Genomic DNA, 24,835 nt, shown 5'->3' with positions numbered 1-24,835 from the left:
AATGAGCTTCACTTTGGATATTGTTAAAGGGGTTTTCCCATGAAGGAAATTTAGGTCCTATCCGGGGCCTAACTTTCTGATCCCCCCCCCCCCGTCAGGTTGTGAGTCTCAGTGTTGTGAATAGGGCCTAACTTTCCTTTGTGGGAAAACCTGTTTAATAGGAAACCAAGATGTCTGACTAAAATGCAACAAAAATAGCACAAATGCGGTTTAAAAAAAAAAAAATATAATCTTATGCAATAAATAAATAGTTCTCCATTATAACACATTATATAAGAGGCAGTAAATGGAGGTAAATCATCCACATGACTCTGGCACAAATATGCATTCTTTATTTATTTCCACGAAAGTATGACAAGATTAAAAAAAAAAAAAAAAAAAAATTAACATTTCCATGTAGAATGGGCTACTAACAGGCACGAGTGCAATACAGAACAATGCGGTACCGGTATCAGAGTACAACACAGAGATGGGTTCTTAAAGCGATTTAGACATCCATCAATGAGATCGAGGGAATCCCTTTCCCCCCTGGTAAAGTGTTGCAACGTTGTCACGCACAATATCGTTTCTTGCAAATGCATTTGCTGCAACAAGGCACTTCAGGAGTTACTACATATCTATACAGCATGGGACGAAATGCAAAGAATGGTCCGGAGTGCCTCACTGACAAAAGCACGTAATACTGCATGGCCTCGGGATGTACAGAGCAAACATACTAAATGGATGTGTAGTAGGGGGCCAGGGACAGTGACAATCCTTACATGTGACCCTGGTGGGTTCTATACTTGCACTTAAAACAAGGTGGCAGGAGCACCCACCTGAGCGCTGTACACCCGCCGACTGATCCTTAAAGAGGCAGTTAGTGATCTACCCACTTCTAAAAAACAAAACATACATGAGTGTTCTCCAAGGAGATCGCCGAAGGGGCGCACCGAGGGGTCATTTCAGTGGAGGTCACAAAGGGAAAACTCAAAGTAGGTCATAGATGCAAAGAGATAACATTGGTAAAGTGTCATCTCCAAGCAAAGATTTCTAAAATGGAAAGAGGGCCAAAAGGTGCGGCCAGTAATTTATTTTGATGGCCTAGATCAGTGCGGGTCCTATGGGGAGATCAGATCGGCAGCAGATGGCTCAGTGTAGAGGCAAAATAACTGCACGGTCAACTTCTAACTACTTCAGTGGGAACTGATCTTGTAGTTACAGAAACTGACCACCGCTTAAAAGGGGTTGTCTGGAGATTTTTTTAAAAATGGCCGGTTTCTTCAAAAAGGAAAATGTGGCACAACTAACCATGGGTTGTGTGTTGTATTGCAACTAAGCTCCATTCATTTCTATACAGCTGAGCTGCAATACCAGCACTAACCATGGATACGTGTGGCGCTGTATTTTGGAAAAAGCCGCCATATTTTCGGACCTCTGGAAAACCCCTTCAAGGTTCTGTATTACACCAGGTGTCTCCTGCCCAACCAATATCGAGATACAACCCTTAGGATAGGCCGTCAATAAAAAATACTGGGCAACCCCTTAGGCACAGCTCAAAGACTTGTTACAGAAAATCCATCAAATCATATATTGTTTGGAATATTGTTTCAGATTTCCCTCTCCACAAATCTCGAAGGCATATTTAGGGACTCTGAGATCTCTACTGTAGAGCGTCCTTTTGTTCTGAAAATCCAATATCTCCAACTTCGCCTATATGATATTCTCAAATGACATATAAGATAGGTATTAACTTTTTCACTAGACTTTGCCTTTAAGTGGACCAGCGAGTTAGTAAAATGTACATTGATTGCTCATAGTAATAAATTAAGGCCCTAAAAAGGGAGACAACCATCGCATCAAAAAAAAAAAAAAAAAAAAAAAAAAAAAAAAATGTAATCTCAACATCCAAATGCAATTTTTGGAGAAAGTGCATGGAGAATTACTGCAGAAATGACAAACTCAATCCAAGGCTAAAGTCAGAACACAAAATAAACAGAGACAACAGAGGCAGTGGATTTGGCAGCGATTTGTAAGTTCCGGCCATTAATATACAGTTTGAGACTGAAAGCAGAAATATTTGAGCTGTATTTTACAGACAAGGCAAGAACTGAAAGAAAAATCAAACTAGTAGTTGGGAAATGTATAGATAGAAGATTTATAATCTATTGCCAATTTGAAGAAATCTGGGATGGAAATCAAATGCTGAACCTTAAAGAGGTCCTTTCACCCTAAATTAACCCCCTAGTAGCTGCTAACTAAAAGTAGCCCTACCCCAGGTATAGCAGTGTTAAAATCGCTAGCTTTCCAGGAACATTCTGATAAAACTAGCAAACACTGCAGTACATAGCCCTCCGAACGCTGGTCCAAGCTTACAGTGATCCGGCGTATTCATGAGGGGGCGGTCCGACGCGCTCTCCACTCCTTAGCTTCTTTCCCGGACCACCCCTCCACACCATATGCCGGCAGTGACTGCCAGGCTTCAAGTGATAGTCACCACCTCCTCGGACCACCCCCTCATGAATATACATGGCAGTACATCGCTTGGTCCAGTGGTCGGAGGACCGTGTTATGCAGTGTTCACTAGCTTTATCTGGAGGTTCCGATAAAGCTAGCGATTTAACACTGCAATTACTGGGGGAGGGTTAGGGTGCTGCTTACTTTAGTAAGCAGCACCTAATAGGTTTATTTAGGGTGACAGGTCCTCTTTAAGGTTGTGTAGGTTGACTCGCCCCATCCAATGGGACTAATCCACATGTATGTACCCACTGCAACTTCCATTTCTTAATTTCCCCCTTTAAAGTTTGCACAAATTTCTACTAAAATCAATGGGATGTGGTAGAAGTAAAAACTTTTAGTATGGAATAATCATGCAATACATAGAAAATCAACTATCGGATCCCTTAAGAGAGAATCAAGGCAAAAGGATCTGATAAAATCATAAGATCACATTGGTGCACCGTCTTGTCAGTCACTACTCATCCTCAATAAAGTGACACTTTAAAATGCTCAAATCCTTGTGACATTCACAGATTCCAGAGATTCTAATAATCTGACAACCGTCTAAGTAAAAGTTATTTGAGTAGAATGTTGTCAGATCTCTAAGGGTTTTAGGTACAATTGAAGTTATTGCTGCACTTTTCTTTGGGAATATGATTTTTTTTTTAAAATGGATTCTATGTATTGTAAAGGGTTAAAAAAAATCTGCTAGTAAGAACCAACGTTTAGCAGTGATTTTATTTGCAGCAGGTCAATGATTTAATAGAATTATGTTCTTGTACTTTAGGAATAGGCTGCAAAGATCAATTCTGCAGCAAGATCTGTATAAATAGAGTAGTAGTGGTTAGTAGTAGTAGTAGTAGTAGTAGTAGTAGTAGAGTCACAACCATGTGGAAAGCATTTGTGATCCAAAATCATAGAAATCCCCAATATGATTTTCTAACATTCGTCTATGACTTTTGATCCGATTGACTTTGATTTTCACCTATGAAAACTTTGGACCACATGTCGCTTTTCAAAGTAGCAAAACATTTTGCATTTCAAGAAAAGAAGCATAGTAGTGCATTAATAAGCATGTACTGCAGTGAGAAATGCTTCCCAAAAACTTAGGTTACCTGTACATGAACATGTGCAATCTCAGGCAGCAAACAAGGGACCCACGATCTCTTGTTTGCAGTCCATGTGTGATCTGCGCATGAGCCCCGCAGAAGCCCCAAACTCAGGTCCTGCTCCAGAACTGCTGCTCAGGTAGTCTGTTCACCGATGGCCTTGGAAACCACAGCAATGTGTAGGAGCACATAGAAATACATGGGGCAGTGTACTAGCCAATGAAACAAGTGATGGCACACTGTTCATGTGTATGTAGATGTTCTGCCATGGTGAGTGACAGTGAAGAGCATGCAGAAGCTTAGAAAGCTGGAAAATGTGCTTATTGCCACATAGCAAAAATGGCCAAGGATTAGGAAATGAACACTTGCTGACCAGTCAGCAGCCTAGTGACACGAGGGCAGTCCACTGTACCTACAACGTCACCTCCATCATGGTAGTGTCTAGAAAAGCACATTAAATTACAAACACTTTTTGTTCCAGAACCCCATTACGAAAAACCCTGAGAACCCAAACCATCTGCGACTATTATTATAAAACTGTTCTCAGGTAAAAACCATTCTTCATTTCTTTTCCCCTTTTGGCAGAAAAAAAAAAAAAAATCTGGTCAATACAAAATCCCCATCAGTTATCCAATACAATAAGCCGACAACACGCTCACCCAAAAGTCACATTGTTCTTATGTAGAGACATTATAGATTAGACATAATACAGAGGCTCGGCGGAGCACCTTGCGGAGTATTGCGATAAATCCTAACGCCCCGGGAAGGCCTCTGTACAGTGAAATGGGCAGCTGGTAAGGCTTTAGAAGCAATCCACGTCGTCGCGATCCGTAATCGTCACTTTGCTTTGCTAGCGGACAATGGGATCCAGACATTCACAAACACAGTATTGTAAAAATGAAAGAGCACTTAACACAAAAATAGTAGTTCAAGAAAAAAGGTCAATGGCAAATGTGCAGATACAAATCGCAGGACGTTGCCGCAGCCGAACTAGGAATTGTTCCAAAGAGTGGACAGATCTCCGTATCCCGCCTGGAGCAACTCATCCTGGCGTGTAGTGTCTCCTCAATGCTTGCTGGTATATAGAGTCTCTTCCTCTGTGTCGGTTTCATCCTGGAATTCGTTACTTAGGAGGGATTTCTTCGATCCGGCAGACATGAGGCGGATCTCGTCCTCGTAGTCATCGTTGTTCTGCCTCAAGCGATGGAATCCATCTTTGTGTCTATTGGACTTGATGGAACAGACGCACCAGATGATGCAGGCGGTCAGGAGTAAAGCCGTCATTGTGGCTCCTGAAAATAAATTGTGAAAAATATGGGTTCATATTTACACATAACAAGCAAACTTAACTATGGCAAAAGCAGGAAATCCAGGGGACGCTTGGCTAAAACCTAAGTCTTGGCCCCTTGGGCTGTGTTCACATGTTACATTTTGGATTAAGAGGCAGTCGTCTCCTATCCACAGCAGACCGCAGGGTTAGCCTGGGGTGCTCCGGCTACATCACTGGAGCACCTCAGTGCGCCTCGTATTTTAATTTATTCACTCCTCCAATTGCGCCTTCCCTCCACAGTCCATAGTTCTCAATAGGACACGTCTACCATCAGTAAAACCGATGGTGGGTTTCCTTTAACACAATTGGACTTACCTTTGTGAGGCCATACACATCAGTGATAGCAATGGTCTCATTTGCGTTAAAAATAATAAGCATCCAACACTACCTCCCATTAAAATGAATGGAATGGCAGATTGGGCAGAAAGCTTGTTACAAAAACAAAAAAAAAAAACCCACTACATAAATCTACTATATAATAACCCATGCACTTCACATAAGGCAAATACATTATTTCTTAGTATCAGATATGCCTCTTCCTTTCCATGCTGACTCCAACAAAAAAAACATGGCGACCAGCCAATGAAACAATAGACAATATAGCCATACCTGCAATAGTAACAACCAACTCTCTGGGCAGTCCGAATATGCGATTATCCATGACAAAGATTATTTCTACAAGGCTGGCTGCATCGTGTCGAACATGAACCTAAGAAGAAAGCCACAGAAGCCATGAAAACGAGATACATTGTATGAACAAGGACTAACATGTATACGGGAAAGCGGAGATAAAGCAGTAAGTAGAGAACATAAATTCCAATTTTTTAATAGTGTTAGAAATTCTGTAGCAGGAAAATTACCCCAAACAGACAACGTCATACAGAACTTAATTCCGTGTAAAGAAGAACAGTGTGTCCTGAAAGTGATGTCCCCCACAAATCCCTGATCTTATCATCCAGTCTGTCTGGAATTACATGAAGAGACAGAAGCCCAAATCTTAGACCTCATGGAGCATATGGGGGCTGGTGATATGGCTGCACAATTTTCGGCCGCATCAAAGCCTCCCTAGAAGTCTATGGCACGGTGAGAACACAGTGGGGCAGATTTATCAAGTTGTCTAAAAGTAAGAATGTTCTTAGGTGCCCACAGCAACCACTTACAGCTCCGCTTTAAAATATTCATGAGCACTGGTAAGATGAAAGCGGAGCTGTAAGTGGTTACCATTGGCAACTAAGAACATTCTTACCATGAGACAGCTTGATAAATCTGCCCCAGTTTCTCACCACATCATGACGTAGCCCGGCAACAGAATGAACTAGCCAGACATGTCCTATATTTAGCCATTTTAACGCGGGGTCGCTTGGCTTTCAATGGAAATGGGAGGGGTGAGGAGCGCTTTCTACCACCCCTCCTTCTCCACCCGGCCGTGGGACAAGGGTAACAGAAGCAGCCAGCCAATATAAAGGACAACATACACATAATAGAGAAGGTGATAATGGAAAACTTTGTGATGTAATTTATTAAATGAAAATACTTCCTTTTCCCATTTTCTCCCTTTCATCCTGCAATTTGGGTTGTGTCTACTTTAGAAACTCAAACAACTACTGAGTATATAGATTTATCTAGCAACTAAAATCTATAACGAATGTTTTTTTTTTCATAAATGAATAGTTGAGGGGATTATAGTAAACTTTGCAAATACTTAATTTAAGGATTTCCCCCATTTAGTGGGTAGATTCCAACAGCGATCATAGCTATAGATTTATTAGGCGCTCTGCTCTTGTGTTTTACTTAAAAACTTTATTTGTATGTACATTATGCACAAGGACTCCAGGGGGCGCTGGAGCACATGTCCCCTGCCTCCTTTCTCTTATTCCACTCTCCTAATGACTGCCGGAAGTATTGCGGCAGCACAGTGAAGATAATCACTGCTGCAGCCATAGCATAAATATGCAACCTAGCATTAAATGAAATCTATCACTCATTAAGTGGTAGATTAACCCTTAAGTAAAGCAGTTTTCTCTCTATTCTGCAGGGAGCATTGTATCTGAAAAGCTTCTGAAGTCCACTCATTTCAGACAGATAAGGAGGCCAATGATAAACTTTTTCTATACATAGAGAATATTTTCCTTAATGATCCAGTTCTCATTGGTGATTAGACTATCCAGAGACTGTATAGAGTTAAGCCATTAGACAACAACAGGTTTGTTAAATAAAAGTATATAACAAAGTTCACTATTAACATTTGCGCTATTGTTCTATGGCGTTTTGCTTAGTTAGGCTTTAACTCGTTCTAGTGCCTCACAATGCTGATGGGGCATCCATCCAGTAATACCTGTGTGTGCTGTTGCTGGAATCCCTCGGCAATGGCATTAATATTATGGAAACCTGGAGCAAGCAGGACATGGAAGTATCCTCCCTCCTTGGTGTACACTTTCACTCCTTCGCTGAATATAATTGTTGCTTTAGGCACGGGCTTCCCTTTCTCATCCTTTACAATGCCGTGTACACCTTTATGTACCTGTAAACGATAAAACACCATCATGAGTAGTAATCTGCATGAAGTCACCCGTGAAGCATTGCTGCAAGGTGGTGCCTTTTATGTAGATCCCTGTTAGATCCTATTAACATTACAAAAACAAATAAAAAAAAACCAAAAAAACACCACACACACACCGAAAAACTTCAGCACAGAAAATAAGAGAAGAAATGGTGTTATACAGGGGGGAAGCAGCGAAGGAAAAAGCCACCAACACACCTGCAAAGAAGCCTGCAGTGATCCCCATTGTCAAGGTAAAGGTGAGCAGAGCTCGCTGTATTCAGTTCCTATCACTTATTGATGGACACCTTTAAAATCCACCTTCTATTACACGTTCAATTTCCATTTACGTTACTGCCGGCTCTCATTACACCTCGTTAACCCTTGGAACTCTTCAGTACTCTTATATGAACGCTTAGCAACCAACTACATCTCAACCTGATATAAAACATATGTTCCCATATGAATACCAGTCTCTAGATGCCTTGGGGAGACACAGAGGGTGAATAGTTGGCGCTCTCAGACTGATTCGTTGTCCGGGAATTTTTTTTTTTTTTTTTTTAGTACCCGATGTATTTTTTTCATACATGCAGATCACAGAAGGCAATAGAAGTCTGTGGGTCCGCAAAAAAGAACCAGCTGGGGAACCAGGTCTAATGTTTTCTTAATGTTAATCGTAAAATAAATGGGTAAATAAATAAATGAATAAAATGACCAAATTGGAAAATTCCTTTACACATATGTAATTGATTTCTAATATCTGTTTGAAGGTACAATTTATTTATTGGAATTTTAATTCTTTAAAGTTCTACCATCAAAATCCATCATGATAAACAAGGGACATTTCTTCATAGATCCAGGCATCATGACTGTAGTAATCTTCTTACATTTGTTATCCATGGCGTCATTCCTGTTCAATTCACTTTGAAAATTATGCTAATTACCCAGAAGGGCTCGGAGGGTATTACCAAAGCGCTGTGGTGCTCCAGCTTTAAAGGCCGTTACACTGTTACTTCCCGCTCCCTCTACCTGCTGTAATCTCACACAGTGGGAGGGGAGAGGAAGAGTTCAATGCACAATGCAACAGCCTGTGACGTCAGCACAGTGGGGCTCTGGTAACATCCACCAGAACCCTTCTGAATCACATAATTTTAAAAGTTGATTTTAGAAGCAAGAGACCATGGATAACAAATATAAGAAGATTACAACAGTGCCTGGATCTATGAGTAAGTATCCCCGTTTTTTCAAGCATGATTTTTTTGGTAGATTTCCCTAAAAGTGTACCTGATGTTCAGAGAGACCATTAGTATGAGCTGCCATGTTTGTACATGAAGAATAAATCTATTTCAGACTTATCCAACATTTTCGCATTCTGCAGGCGCACAGAGAATTGGATCCTGCTCCCCTATATCTGTAACTCTTCCTATGAAAGAGCAGCATGAAGGACTTCATACAGCAGTACTAAGCAATTTTGCTGTAAAATCCAGCACTGGGTCTGTAAAAATCTGCGTTACTCTCTCTTCCTCTGTCATCCTTCTCCTCCTCTGCTCTCCACAGACTACAAGCAGCAACTGAAACTTGATCTCTCAGTGATCAGACTTTAGAAGTGAACAGAGTGAAGGAGAAGATGCTAAGAGGGAAGAATGCAAAGCTTTAATAGATTATTAACAAAGATGAAGTAACCAGTATGATCTTACTCTCCACACTTACCTCTACCAGCATCGCAAGAAGGGCTTTCTTGTTGTCCGTCCACAGGGACTTCAGCTGACTAGCGCTAGGGAATAAACAGCAACTTGTGTAAATGGTGATCTCTGGGCAATGTCCATGGGTTACGCTGAAATCCTGCAACCAACACACAAGAAGAACATTCATTAGGGTGTGGTGACACAGAGCGTGTCTACACACCAAACGCGTCCGCTTGCATACGCGTTTTCATAAGCGGAAGCCCGTCCCTGTGTGCTGGTGTTGTTTATAAATGCAGCGCTAGCAACACTCATGACCACACCCTTAAGGAGAGAAAATGGCAAAAGACAATTTACTAAATGCTAAATGTTACATAAAATAGTAAAAATCTGTGTGCGCTAAATAAAGGAATAATTATTATAATCTATATGTATTCTGGTCTCTGCAAAAGCTTTAGTTTCAGGCTGTTGCAGGCGCAAAGCACAAGTCAGGATGGCATACGGTTCATCAGAAAAGAGTATATGCCCTTCAATTTTTATCAACCTCCCCCCAGCCAAAAAATGTCTAAAAAAAATAAAAAAAAAATAAAATAATAATAATAATAATAATAATAATAATAATAATAATAGTATATGTATAATGGACAACTCCTTTAACTTGGAACAGACAGTTCTCCTCCCAGAACTGAATCATTGAGTATAGAAAGAGCTGATCATCAGCATCCATATCGGCCTCAAGTGTACAGAGGTCTGAAAACTTTCAGATACACTGCCAAAGAAAGAAGCAGAAAAAAGGCACAGAGAAGCAGCTTTACCTAATGAAGTACATTACAAAGTTTACTTGTGTCAACTAAACTGTTAAAGGGGTATTCTCGTCCGGGCATTTACATTCAATTCATTTGCCACATGTAAACATTTCTTCAATTAGATGTCATTAGAAAAAATGTTCCTGTGTGAAGATAATTTCTCATAAATGTAGTCATATAGTCCCTTAGAAACAAGACCGTGTCCTTGGTTACGGCCACCTCTGCTGGAGTCATTGCACAAGGAAAAAGTTTCTGATTATTAACTGTCCGAGGAGTTACTCCAGGTCCCGCAGCCGTCCTGTGGTAATGATCACTGAACTCAGGTGGTTAGTCAGGGCTCAATAGCGCATGTCTGGCCACTGCTGCCAAAATGTGAGGTGGTCGTATCTGAGGAAGCCATCTCGTTTCTAAGGGACAACATGACGACATTTATGAGAAATTATCTTCACACAGGAACGTTTTTTTTCTTAATAACATCCAATTGAAAAAATGTTTACAGATGGCAAATGAATTTAATTAAATGTGAATGTGCAGATGGGAATAACCCTTTAAGTTCTACAACAAAAAGAAATTGCTTTAGTTATCTATACAATGAGGTAAAGTCTTTTCAAACAAAAAAATTAATAATAATTCCTTTATATAGGACACACAGATTGCGCCAAATCAGTCCCTGTCCCCAATGGGGCTCACAATCTAATCAACCAACCAGTATGCTTTGGAGTGTGGGAGGAAACCGGAGGACCCAGAGGAAACCCACGCAAACACGGAGAGAACATACAAACTTTAGCTGCCTGTATTTCAGGCTCTGTCATAATCTGAAAAGATCCTTATCTTTAACATGACACAAAAAGCATGTTTCTAGGTGCTATAGAACAGAAGATGAGGTGAGGAGAGAATGAGGTGAGAAAAGTCATGTCTGCCTAACTTGAGGAGATTCTGTTTTTTTTTTTTTTAATAGGTAAACAGGTGAGATTTCACAGAGGGAATGCTAGAAAGGACATTTAATACCCTACTTGAGGAGGTTGGTAAGTTTAGTGGGTTAAAACTTGGTGAAAGGTTCTCTTTAAACCATGCAGTTAAGACATATACCTTCATGCTGCCTTGATGTCCTCTCCATTCAGCCCCACTGATGACTCCTCCTGGAATATTCTCATCTAGAGGAACATACAACATATAAAACATGTAATTCTACAAGATACATTAACACAAAAGGCAGGAAAATCTGTATTATCTATACTAACCAGACTTGTTAGGGCATCCTGGGTGCCCGAGGTGAATTGTAGGGTGGTTATTTGCATAGACAGAGGCCAAGTGCTTCAGAGTATCTTTATTCTCCACTATAGGAATAAAAAAAATAAAAAAATAAAAAAAAAAGATTATAAAATAGATATAAATAAATAAATGCAAAGTCTCAAATATAACATAAGAATCTGAAATTTGAGGTATAGGTACAGAAGGTTTAATGGAAGATTGTGTAACTCTTTCATTAAATATCTTTGCTAAACTATTAAGATTCTATTAAAAGTGAACCCTAAAATAAATTATATAACTCAGCAAAAGTGCAATTAAAAGACTTTCTACATGGTGGTACCATCCTCCCAACCTCACCTGTGTGTACTGGGTTATCGTAGGGGTATGTAACCAGCAGAGAGCCTCCATCTAATACTACAGAAAGGGTAAAATCTTGCTTCAATATTAAACTGTCAATAATCACATTCGTCTCCTTTTCCCTCTCTCCAATTGGTCCTGAAGAGTTACCTAAAAAGAGAGGAGGACAAGTTACAAGGGGCACATTTACAAAAGTGTCTCAAAGTATGAGTGACTCCAGCCTAGTCTTATACTGCACCAGATGTATTGGAGGGTCTCATACTGGAGGATAAATCTGGCGCAGCAGAAGACTGTCTAGTCCGACTATGTAGTTCATATTAATTGGTTTAGTTTACAGCAGAATTTAGAGCCAAAATTCGGGCGCATTCATAGGTGTGGTTTCCTCTATCAAAAGAAACCCCAACCACACATATACGGTCATACAAGTCATGAAAGCGTCTAGAAGCCGCCCTAAACCCTTGATAAATGTGGCACTGCATGCAAAAGGTTTTTTTTTTGGTGTAAACAATACTGGATTGGGGCATAAGAAAATGTATAAAATGTTTTCCAATGTATCAAGAGTATTTGGCATCTTAAAAACTTTTGAAACAGAGAGTTTAGGAATCCAGACCTCTCCCAACAAATAAACGTTCTAAGACCTTTAAAATGAGGCGGCACAAGTGCTGAGCTCCATGTTGTGCCTCAGTTTCTGGTCCGCTTTATTTGGACAGCCGAGTGTGTAGTGCAGAGATTTGTAGGAGGTGTAAGGTTTTACTATAAATCAATATATCACTCGCTCAGAGCGATCTGATTTAGGCATCAGTGGAGATCTCAGCAATTGGATTGGAAAGCAGACTTTTCCATACCGACCTTTGCTCAGCAGATGCCATCAGTATACAATCAATAGGGGTCAAACCCCCAGACCCCGCACTGATCAGTTGTTCTAGCTGCTTCTGGGACTTACACAACAGAAAGAAATGGAAAGAGAGGCCCCGATTCACTGTATAGAGCCGGAGTACTGCAGCTCAGCTTTCATTCAAGTGGATTAGAAGAGAGTGGTTCTAGCTTTTTGCTTTAGGCTCCATCCACTGCAGAGGTTCCCACAGTCCAGGTGACTGACCCAAAATGATCATATAATGACCTATACTAAGGATCAGTGTAAAAACTGCTTTAGTGGCCTGTAAATGTACCCCTTTAATTACAGACAGGTTTACTGTGCGAAACCATAATCCATATTTCAAATATGGGTCTGGATCATTTGTAAGAGCAGATACTATGCAGTGGTGGACAATACAAGATCACACATAGGGAAAATTGACCTTGTGAAATCTTTCAGAAACACCATGCATTTTTAAGTTGATGCAGCAGCCAAGCCGTTGCTCCAAAAATACCGGTCTAGCCATGCTAAAAATATATCAAAAACACGTGAAAATGCAGTAACAGGAAGAAGGAAGAGCTCCTTACTTATGAAGTCCATGTCCAGATCCTTGCCATTGGCGTTGGTTTGACCCATCTTTGAGGTGCAATCTTTCTCTGTTGCCTTTTCTCGTCCGTCTGGGTTAACTAATGGCACGATAACAATTCTTGTCCGGTCAATGAGCTAAAAATAGAAGACAAAAAATGTACAACACATTTAAAAGGGGTTATCAGAAAATTATTATTTTTAAATCTGGTTTTATCTTGTATTTTACAAACAAATTGATGTTACACGTTTTCACTCTTTATATTTGGGGGGGGGGGGGGTATAATATAAGCAATAACATCTGGGCAGAGAGACATCACAGTAGAAGAAAGTTAAAAGCCAAACATACTACTACTTCTAGTCACACACCACACCCTCCAGCCTCACCTTTGTTATCGCGGCGTTCTTTTTATAATTCAAGCAGAGAAATTCTGCAAAAGTCAAGAGCAACTCTGTGCCGACTGGCGCATTACCATGAACACCAGCGACAAATCTGATCTTTGGCTCCTCTGGTTCTGAAATGTTTGGCTTATTAGAGATTTCTAAAGACCAAATGTAGCGATATTCAACACTCTGACCCAACCTGAGAATAAGCACAGAAAAAAAAAAAGTTGTATTTATCAGATCCGTGCAAGCAAAATACAGCCAAAAACTTAACATCATATTTAAAAACATGTAGTTTTGTAACAAATTTAATATCCTCTAAAAACCTATATTCACCCATATACCCTATACAGGCCAGGTTTGGATCATGTAAGCCCTGAGCAATACCCCCCTTAGTGCACCTGGCCTTCTATGCTGAAAAGCAGTGAAGGCTTGTGCTGCAGCCAGTTGTCTTACAACAGGAACCAGGGCTAATCCAAGACTCAGGACACATATAAAATAATTCTTTACCTGTTTTATTGCAATACCTGTCCGGAGTCTTAGATTAGCCCTGGTTCCTGTTGAAAGACAACTGGCTGCAGCACAAGCCTTCACTGCTTTTCTGCATAGAAGCCTAAACCAACCAGGAGAGGAGGTAAGCAGAACCAAAAAAGACACAGAAGAAGGGTTTCTACTTAATGAGAGATGAGGATATTAAAGGATTTCTATCCACAATATGTGTTATCCCCTACCCATAGGATAGAAGATAACAAGTTGATTGTGAGGGTGCAACTGCTGGGACCTCAATTGACTAAAATCGGGAGATCCAGAGAACACGGGTCCTGAACTCACTAATGAAATAAGAGGCAAGTCGAGCATGTATCTTTCCCCTTTATTCAAAGGTATTGAAAATTGCTGAGCACAGCTCTCGGCTATGTACACCGTATAAGCGTGCCGAAGATAGACGAGCGCTGTGCTCAGCAGTTTCTCAAACAATCGAATGTAGTGGTAGAACACATGCTCGGCCGGCCAACCCATCATCTATTGAGAATGGGACCCTCATTCTCCAGATTTCTGGGAGTCCCATCAGTTGGACCCTCATGGCCAGCTAGTTTTATGCAATCCTGTGGATGGGGAATAACAACCCCTTTAACATTAGATTAGTTTATTGTCTTGTCTTGTTACTTAATTTACATAAAAACTGAAACCTGAAGGATACCTAGTAAGTTTAGTAATGTTGGGGTAGTTGAGATTAAGTCCGCGCAGGGCTTCAGAGAGGTCATGGTAAGGTCTGTAGCGATACAGATCTATATCACTTGAGGTGCTCAGCAGGAGGTGCTCCAGACCATTCTCAGCAGAAAGATCCTTAACGAGGGTCTCAAATTCCTGCGTGTTGGGGTCTGGCTTCTCTGGCTCTATTACAGATACTTTTCCTTTATCTTCTTTGTGCAAATCTGTGCCGGAGCGAACAAGGGTAAAATTTGTCACTGCGGCATCTCCTTCTGTTACGTTGACCATTTTTGTAACGGGAACATATCTTTGGGGAAACAAAATAAATAAATAAAATATTAGCAGGGTGACAATATTCGGACAAATACTAAAATAGTGTTAATTGTAGATATGCGCACCCTCTGGCTGAGGCCGTGACTTTATACGTTCCTGGGACCAGCAATCTCCAGTAATCCCCGGCCTTATCAGAGGTCACTGGATGATCAACGTCTGCTACACTGATTGTCGCATTGAAAATTCCTCTTCCATCTGTGGCATCGAGCACAAATCCTTTGATTCCCTTGTGTACCTAAAAAAAGGAATCAGGGTTAGTGTTCAATATAACACATGGTGATAAAACGCCTGTGAGCGACTACTTACCTGCTCTATGAACTCCAGCAATGACCTATGGTTGCTTTCCCAGTAAGCCGGAAGCTCTGGGGCCATGGGATATTTCACACAACCCAACTCTATAGTCACCTCAAAGCAGTTTGTATTAAGATAGTTCCAGTCCTGCATCCCACCTACAAGAGGAAAAAGAACAAACAATATATTACATATGTTTCTGAGATATAAATAGCATATGGAAACTTCTCCTAAAAGAGGACCTGCCACCCCCCAAAAAGACCCCCACCAAATATGTCCCCCATAATCCTCTCCTCAGCCCCTTTTTAGCTATGACAGTTTTTTCAAAATTTAGGTTCGCAAAGTTAGTTTTAATCGATTATTTGGTAAGAGGTCGGATCCTTGTAGCTTGATCCCTGGCAGTCGGCCTTATTAATGAGGGGTCCAGCCGACAGCCCCGCCCCGCTTCACGCCCCTGTCAGCGGGGACCTGTAAGAATAGTCGGCATATAGTGAATAAGCACGACGCAGCCGCTGTCAGTTCGGCCGCATCACAGAGAGCCGGCAGCGATTGTGCAATATATATGCCCGGCTGCTGGCTATTCTTACAGTTCACCGCTGACAGGGGCGTTTGAGGGGGTGTATCGGCCGGCCCTCTCATGAATAAGGCAGACTTGGCAGGGAACAGGATACGAGGAATCGACTTCTTATTTGGTAAGAGGTCGGATCGATTAAAACTAACTAACGAACCTAAATTTTTTGTCATAGGTAGAAAGGGGCTGGGGAGAGTATTATGGGTGACATATTGAGTGGGGGTCTTTTTGGGGGGTGACAGGTCCAGGTTATATTGGAGTCGGAGATGTTGGGCAGTGAAGGCATTATCCACAAAGACCAAGGTGGAAGTAGAGGAAAGGGATTACTGAGAGAGACCATGGACTCTTACAAGGATGCGGACCACACTTAAAAGTAGATCTACCATCAAGAACAAGCATGGATAAACCAGGGGCACTTAAAGATCCAGGCACTGTGACTCTGGTCATTTTACATTGATTTTAGAAGTTAGGAGACCACAGATAACCAACTTCTAAAATTATGCTAATGAAGGGAGAAGACAGGGTACAGAGGAAGCAGGGTGGAGGGGAAGACATGCCCCTACACATCAAAAATCTAATAATACTTTGTTTCCACTACAATTACATCTCCTCAATGCCACAAAACAGTCTCAGTGCACAATGGGGTGCTGTAAATATTTTAGTGGGCTGAAAAATGTCAACAGAGCTTACACAATGGTACACCTATAACTTGCTTTATACCTATAACATGGTAACGCATAGTAAACAATGCAAATATGACCAGGAAGACATCACATCTTACCGGGGACATTATACCAGTTTGCACCATTGGTGATGCCTTGAGGAAAATTCTCATTGGGATAGATTTCCTTACATGGAATGCCATTGAACATCTTAATATTCTCCTAATGAAAACAGAAATAAAAAGCATTGTTATGGGGTTTGTGAGGTTCAGAACATACCCTTCTAAACAGCATGGACTAATATGAGGAAGGGGGGTTCTCAAGAACAGAGAAAAACATCAGCTCTAGAGAATCATGTACATCCATCCAATGATTAATCTCCATCTCTATATGCACTAAAAAAAAAAAAGTTCATGTTCTTCAACAAAATTGTTTTTTTAATGCACTTTCAATTCTTGCCACACGGTGGCGCTATGCTAAAACAAATATTGGCCACCCTTTCTAAATGAAGTCAAGTGATGATCTGGTCCTAGATAGAACCACTATTTATGAAGACACATCCATGGATAATTATATGCCATCAGCCTGATACTGAAAAGACCCCTCAAAATTAGAATAGGTCTTTTACCAGAAGAAGGCGTTTTGTGCATTTTATTCAAGTCTGCAAGGTTCTTTGCTCTATTCTCAACACTTTTAGGAATCCTCTTTATGTGGTGTGTCCTTTAGGTTGTATTGAAACTAAACTGGAAGCATAAAGTCTGCAGGTACAAGAGAGAATATAAGATGACTAGTCCAGCAGGTGGCGCTATTCTTGCAGAATATAACCGCAAGCAAAGCTACAATGGACTACACATCAGTGGGATCTAACATCTACTGTGCGACTTAGATGGCACTGCCACCATGGCTCCTGTTGAAAATCACGTTAGCCGTGTAAACAGAAATAAGTTATAGAAAGTTCCTTAAAAGTTTTTCAACACACAGAACAATGTAGAAATGTATAATAATGAAGGCCAGCTTGGAAAGCTTAGACTTTGGCCCTAATCAGATCATTAACATGACCAGTCATCAAATTTAAAGAAAAGTCGCCCTAATAAACAGAACGTCTATCACTCGCCCCATTTTCACATTGTATCAATTTAATAAATACTGAGAAAAACTAAAAATTGATCCAAGCCTTTGTCTTCTTACAACTACAGACTTGTGCGCTGCAGAGTTTGTTTAGTATAGCGGAATATTAATGCTGGGGAAAAGGGAGGAGAAGGCAAAGTATTTGCCTTGGATCCCAATCAAACACACAAAAGCCTCAGTACATAACAGAATGGCTGGAAGCAACTCTGCAATATACACACAATGAAATCTCTTCAGAGGAGCTTCAAATTGAAATCAGGGGGCATAGGAACGAGTTCCCAAAACAAAGGTGCCCCTGGGCTACAACTGTCTTATGGATACAGTGCTCTCTGTATGATGGGACACCAGTGACACCTCTAGTACAAGAGTCTTCCTTAGGCCGCATTCACATGACTGTCTGACGTACGACGTCCCTATAGACGGCTATAGCGCCTGCACTAGGCATAGCCAACACAACTTGTACTCACCATCTCTGGCCGTAACATTCATTGGGCTATATTCCCTATGCAGAGGGGAGAGCAGCGCTCATCCCTCCTCCTCTCCATCTCATATGCTCGCCAGCTACGGCCAGGGGAGCATACGTCAGTGTAAATGCAGCCTTACACAGTCTGAACTTTGAACATATACAGTTCATTTGCTATGTAGATTGTGAGCCCCTGAGAAAAAGACTAATGTAAGTAATGGCAATCTCTGTACTGCTCTGCGGAATATGTTGGTGCCATGTTAATAAAATAAGCTTATTACATTTTCAGCATGAACACGGCTTCTGCCTTTTCGTGATTTCTTTTTCGACAATCACTAACTAATCACAAGTGAGATGAAGCAGCACGGTGGCCGATATCATCAAAAAAGGTGATCCTTTCTCCACTTAGTTTGCTGCTATCGTTTTCCCTGCATTAAAAGGAAATCTACTACCAAGGATTGTAAACCAAGCACACAGACATACTGGTGTGTGCCCCACCTGGTAGGTTCTGAACTTATTTTAGCTTCTTGTGCCCTGGTTTATAAAAAAAAAAAAAAAAAAAAAAAAAGCTTATGTTATGCAAATGAGCCTGAGGGGCTGCAGACACCATTAACGTCTAAAGAGTCCGGAGCCCCTCAGACTCATTTGCAAGACTTTTACGTGCTTTTGGTAAAAATGAGGGCATAAGCAAATAGAATAAAAGCAAGTCGTGCAAGAGGGGGCACACACCAGCGTGTATGTGTGCTGGGTTTACAATCCTTAATCCTGGTGGCCAATTTCCTTTAAGGATAAAATAATTTTTACTTTGAAATTTCTGCTGAAAACTGTTCGGATTCAAGATAGATGGAAGCTCAATGAAGTGTCAGATTACAGGCAAGTCTGCGCAGAGGGATGGAGTGGGGGTGGGTGGTTGTTCAGTCACAGCAGCGAGATCACCAACCCCAGCTTAGGAGAAACTGAAAATCATACCCAGTGTACAGAGGAGAAAAGTGCCTGAATACGGTTTACATAATATGAAGAAATAGTATAATCCCTATGCATACGCATTGGATTTGTGGAGGTGGGATTAGGTAGGCTTCTGATTAAGCACCAACAGTGTTCCAAGTTTAAAGGGGTTGTTCACTTTCAGCAAATAATTGATATAGTTTGTGTAAGGAAAAGTTATACAATTTTCCAATATAATTTCTGTATCAATTCCTCACTGTCTGAGATCTCTGCTTGCTGTCATTCTATAGGAAGCTTCTATGTTTACTTCTAGTGGGTAGATATGTGTCCATGGTCGCACAGGTGCACGGCTCGTTATATCACACAGCTATAACTCCGTTATACTAACTAACTGTGCACCTGTGTGACCATGGTCAGATTTGTATACACTAGAAGTAAACAGAAGCTTTCCATAAAATGACAGCAAGCAGAGATCTAGAAAACTGAGGAATTGATACAGAAAGTTTATTGGAAAATAAGACAACTTTTCTTTACACAAACTATATCAATTATTGCTGAAAGTGGACAACCCCTTTAAGCTTTATACTTAGCAGCTAGTTGTTAAAATGAAGGTCATACAATTTTAAACTCCTCAAAACATTTACTAAAAATGTGGAGGTGTCGCTGGGTTGAGAATTTGTCCATTTATCAGCAAGGTCATAGTATAGACTACAGGCAGGTATGACGCAGACAAAAGATGCCCCCAGGGCACTGTGCCCGCCGCTGGTACATGACAGAGCACTCGGCCTTAGCCTCACCTTGGAGTAAGAGAGAGCCAGCTGCTGGAACACGGCGTCATCTGGGGATTTGCTGTACATAGACAAACCCTTCTCATCATCATCAAAAGGATAATTAACCACCAGGGAACCTGCAGACACAAGCCAAGTCTGTGAGGAAAACTAAAAAGAGAATCTGCATATACAGATGTACAATAGGCAGTTTTTATTTTCTTTAATGAATTCTAAAAGGGGTTGGCCACTTCACCTCATGTGTTTAGTAATGTGTGTAAGTGTGGGGGGCAGGATATTAGGTAATTTACGTACCAATATACATCTATTAATAGTTCTGCACCGCTTTCTTGATATGTAAAGTAAAGGCTCTTGTCTTTTACCTCATCAGCCAGATCATAAAATGGCCATAGAAGGAGGGTCATGTGATCTCTAACGGTCCATGAGCAATCGCCCTGCCAGGACCTTACTATAGTATTCATGAATATAAGATCACGGTTGATTAGTCAATCTGGAAGGGTGACTGCTTATGGACAGTTAGACATCCCATGACCCTCCATCTGCGGCCATTTTATGGCCAGGAATGTACGGCTGATGAGGTAAAACACAGGAGGCTTCACTTTACCTATAAAAGATAGCGAAGTAGAACTTTTAATAGATGTATATTTGGTAAAATTACCCGATATCCTGCCCCCCAACAAATTACAAAAAAAAATACCCCTTGAAGAAACTAAGAAGACTTGGTAGATGCAAAAGTAGTAAGAGGTCTGTAAATTCTTAAAAACATGGGAAAAATGGAAAATAAAGAACTTTCTTGAGAGCAAAACCAACACCCAAGATGATCATCTGGAGTGATGCAATGTGTAGTTTTCCATATTGTGCAGTATGAACGGTAAACGGTATCACCAAGATGACCTGCAAGTCACTAGCCTGTACTCCATTAAAAATTGGTACCAACCAGAATCCATTCGGTGGGGTCGGACTGCTGGGGGGTCCCACTGATAATGGGGTCCCGTTCTCTCCAATTGAATAGTTATCTCCAGCACTCCCATTCACTGGCAATTAGAGTAGTAGAGATAATGCTATAATATGGAAAAAAGCAGCAGGAAGCATGCTCGACCTACTGCTTCATTCAGATAGTAAGCGACTCCCATTTTCATGAACGTATTAACGTCATACTTCTATCCCCCTATCCTGTGGATAGGATATAACAATCCAGGTTGGTACAAACCCTTTAAAACAGGGTTCATGATTTCAGCCAAGACACAGCCCTAAGTTATAGGCTTTTCATTGTAACAAAAATAGTTCTGGTTGCCTTTGATTCAGTTCTTGGAAGCCGCTCTTCCTTACTTCTTCCAGGAAAATACTAGAACATGATCTAATCAGTCTAAAAACCTTTATAGAATAACTGGTTTCACCAAAAGGAAATGACATTTGAAGTATCTAGGTTGTAGTTTAAGCTTATGATGAACCTGCAGATATGTTATACCACAATTTTCTAAATTACTTCTGTCCTAAGTGTTGCTCCCCTATATGTAGATTCTGTAAAATCCTGCAGATCAGTATTCACTCACACGGCCGGTAATAGAACACTATGACGTAGATGTAAATGACATAAGAACCAACCGGACCACAATCCCAGGAAGCAGCGAGTTTACCGTTTTGTTCTCTACTCTTACCCATTTCTTTGTAGCTCTTGCACGAGACAGAAGGGCACAATGCACAAGTGTAATGAATAACTTACCTCCGTGGAGATTAGCGGACAGGACAAATGGGTACGTTTTCAGCCAACTCATTACAGCCAAGGTCTCAAGTTGCGGAGGGTCTGTGATTTGAAAGAACTGGTCGGGGAAATTACGATTAAGATCATAATTGTTGCTGTTGTTTCTGCCAATAACTCCGTCACGGTCCCCTAGACAGAGACAAGAAGGCGAAAAATGTCAGCTGGTTCTCCATAGTCATCTAGAAGTACAAGTCTTCAGGCAGCTCTATGCAAAAATACACTGCTGGAAATTAAATTAAAAGGGTGAGCAACGCTGGACATATTTATTTAGAGACACGGCTGGCGTTACAGATGAAGCTGCCAATCAGATGCCCAAGAAGGGTTAAGGCATATCCTGAATAAGGGAATATAAAAATACCAACATTTATCCATTTTAAAAAGAAATCTACCATCAAAATCCATCATGATAAACCAGGGACACTTCCTCATAGATCATGCCTACTTCTTTCTAAAATCAACTTTTAATAGTATGCTAATAAAACTGGGTGAGTTAACAGAGCCCCCCTCCCCATGCTGTAGCTTCACAGCCTGTTACATTCTGTAGGAGCACTCCCCCCCACCATGTGCTCACTGCTTCAGAGATTACAGGACTCGCAGGGGGATGGCGAGATGGAGACAAGATGCAGTGTGTGACAACAGCTTGTGAAGCAAGAGGAGAGAGGGCTTCTGTAACACACCCATAGCCTTTTGGAGTCATTAGTTGAAATTAGAAGAAAGGAGGAGTCCACGGATAATAAATATAAAGAAGATTACAATGGTCAGAGTGCCTGGAGCTAGAAGGTTAGTGAGGTGGAGTAAGAGGAATGTCTAAATAGCAAATTACAGCCAATTTAATTCTAAAGCTTCCATAAGCCGAAAGACAGGATAAAAGGGATGATTGAGAACTGCTCACCCCTCCGCTCTCCATAGAGAGCTGAACCACGAAGGTTATGAGGATCTTCCCCATCTTTTGTGGAGCGGGCGCACTGCTTGGACAAAGTGCGGTGCTCACCACACGGTGTCCATGCACAAGGAATGTCTAAGGCAGCTGTGAGCTAGTTGTAGTCTTTGCAGCTAGCTCGCAGACACTAGTTCTGAATGTTCCCCAGGGCTGTATTCATTGTACTTTGTCTGCTTTCTTCATTGTAAGGTCTCCACGTATCCTTACTGAGACATATCCCACAGTATACTTAAACAGTAGGATACTTCCTCCAGTTCAGCTCTTACTCCCCAAAAAGTAGAAGGAGTGATCGTCAGCACCCACTGAATCTCTGCTGCAGATGTTCAGGGAGTCTCAAGAGATGTTAACTGCCCTCATTATGGAGGGTAACATGACAGGGAGAACACCACTAGCATATGCTCAGCAGAGGAAGGAGATAGATGCCATACAGTGGGATAGGTCAAACTCTTTAGGTCTCCTCAATGACATAATGACCTTAGAGAGAAAGTTGCATAACAGAGGCAACACTCACAGCATAAGTTTGGCAGGGGCAATACTACAATATCTGCTAAGGAGTATCTGTTCTTTCCAGTAGGATGAAGTACAGTTTACAGCATTTGTCTATAGACACATTCAGTATATATGCTGGGAGCTTTCCTGACGTACACGCCGACGTGTTAAAAAAAAAAAAAAAAAAAAAAAAAAAACAACAAACCTATATTTGAACATAAATCGGGCTGCGGCTCCATAGTATCTGCACAATACGACAGACGATAACATGTTTTCTCCTTCTTAACTGACAATATCAGAACTTTGAAGAGAAATTGATTATTTTGTGTGGCTACAGAATTACCTTCTAGTGCTTTCTCGTATCCATCTGGATTCATTGAAGGCATGATGTGTATTCTGGTAGTATTGACCAACTGTGTGACTTCAGGGTCTGTACCGTAGTTCTTGCACAGATATTCAATGAGGTTTAAAAGCAGTTCTCTTCCTACAACCTCATTGCCATGCATGTTCCCAATGTACTTAAACTCTGGTTCACCTGCAATAAGGTCAAGATTAGGTATTACAGAGTGACACGGTCCTTAATCAAATTCTCTGTATTACTTTCCAAGGAACAGTAGAAAATTACCTGGCTCATGAACAAGTGGGTTGTCTGATATCGCCATCACATAAAGCTCTCGCGATTCCACAGACTTGCCAACAGAGTAGAGATGTGTGATGCTGGCGTATTCGCTGTTGTACCGCCTCAGGAATATTTCCATATCAGAATAGTGGTGATGGCGGAAATCCTCGGGCTGGATTGCTTTGTGACCTGGAGGTTTGTTCTCAGCTTTTACAGTCACTGTAGGCTCAGCAGTAGGTACTGGAGCAATAGTAGTGTCTGGGGTCTCATCCACCAATACTGAAGGATTTAGCAAGAATTCTATCACAGTAGCTGGACCTTCTTTTACTTCCACCTGAGGAATAGTTAGCGGCAGATACCTAGACAGAGAAATAAGGGGGTCTCAGTATGCACAAGTACACAACTTCCATGGACAGCGAGAAGATTCTGCTTTTCAGCCTTTTGGGGGACCTCTCTGTCTGAGGATTTCTCTTCTCCCATAGAGGAGAACTCTGTGTTTTTCAATAATTTCGTCCATCAAATTTACAGCAAAGTGACCTTCAGATTTCCTGCATCAAATTTGCAGCAGATCTCTGCTCTCACGTGCACCTCCCCTAACAGGCCAAAGCAGAATCTTCTGCAGCAGGAACACCAAATCCCGCGTGGGGAGACTGGAGCCACAATGGCAGCAGATTTGGACCTTTAATAAGGGTTTTCATCTTTTCCATACAGTGTTCATGTCCATGCCCTCCACTGACTATATACCTACTCACCCTGTGACTGAAGCAGTGATGTTGTAGGTCCCAGGAGCTAACAATCTCTGAAAGTTTCCCACTTTCCCAGTGGTGATGTTATGGTTAATCCCCGACACGGATATAGTCACATTCTCAATCCCTTTCTGCGTAACGGAGTCTCTTACAAAGCCTTTGGCACCAATGTGAACCTATGATTAGAAGGGCGGACACACATCATTATTATTATTATAAACAAAACAGTTTACACAGAAAAGCATGTCAGTCCTCAAAGAAAATGATTAAACTAAATCATAGGAGGCTGAAAACATAACCAGGGTCAGGTTTGGTATTTTGGGAACCCTAAGCAATGTTAAAGGGGTTTCCCACAAACTTGGTGATCAGTGGGGGTCTCTGTGATGAGACCTCTAGAGAGCACTTAAACGAGGGGTCCAATGGGGTCCGCCGTACACTATGGAGGAGACTAGGAAGATGCGGGTCTTTAATCCAGGTCAATCTGCATACACTAGGTTGTTGCACCAAGTAGT

The 24,835-nt window shown here is 41.3% G+C and overlaps 1 protein-coding gene across 1 annotated transcript in view; it reads right to left on the bottom strand.

Annotated features, from left to right (window-relative positions):
• Positions 1–310: 310 nt before the first annotated feature.
• Positions 311–24,835, bottom strand: part of CPD (carboxypeptidase D) — a 49,295-nt gene continuing 24,770 nt past the window's right edge. The window contains exons 4-21 of the mRNA XM_072138351.1: positions 24,330–24,499; positions 23,584–23,936; positions 23,302–23,493; positions 21,491–21,658; positions 19,777–19,886; positions 16,563–16,665; positions 15,226–15,368; positions 14,985–15,154; positions 14,576–14,893; positions 13,381–13,576; positions 12,996–13,131; positions 11,553–11,702; positions 11,186–11,281; positions 11,034–11,098; positions 9,167–9,298; positions 7,253–7,438; positions 5,527–5,626; positions 311–4,879 (exon numbers count right to left, since the gene is read on the bottom strand). Coding sequence (XP_071994452.1) covers positions 4,653–4,879; positions 5,527–5,626; positions 7,253–7,438; positions 9,167–9,298; positions 11,034–11,098; positions 11,186–11,281; positions 11,553–11,702; positions 12,996–13,131; positions 13,381–13,576; positions 14,576–14,893; positions 14,985–15,154; positions 15,226–15,368; positions 16,563–16,665; positions 19,777–19,886; positions 21,491–21,658; positions 23,302–23,493; positions 23,584–23,936; positions 24,330–24,499 — 3,015 coding nt within the window. The 3' untranslated portion in view covers positions 311–4,652. The remainder of the gene's footprint in view (positions 4,880–5,526; positions 5,627–7,252; positions 7,439–9,166; positions 9,299–11,033; positions 11,099–11,185; positions 11,282–11,552; positions 11,703–12,995; positions 13,132–13,380; positions 13,577–14,575; positions 14,894–14,984; positions 15,155–15,225; positions 15,369–16,562; positions 16,666–19,776; positions 19,887–21,490; positions 21,659–23,301; positions 23,494–23,583; positions 23,937–24,329; positions 24,500–24,835) is intronic.

Source organism: Engystomops pustulosus, chromosome 2 (genome assembly GCF_040894005.1).
Source record: "Engystomops pustulosus chromosome 2, aEngPut4.maternal, whole genome shotgun sequence".
In the NCBI taxonomy this organism is placed as follows: domain Eukaryota; kingdom Metazoa; phylum Chordata; class Amphibia; order Anura; family Leptodactylidae; genus Engystomops; species Engystomops pustulosus.
Note: the sequence above shows the minus strand (reverse complement) of the source record. Positions and strands in the feature narration are given on the sequence as shown.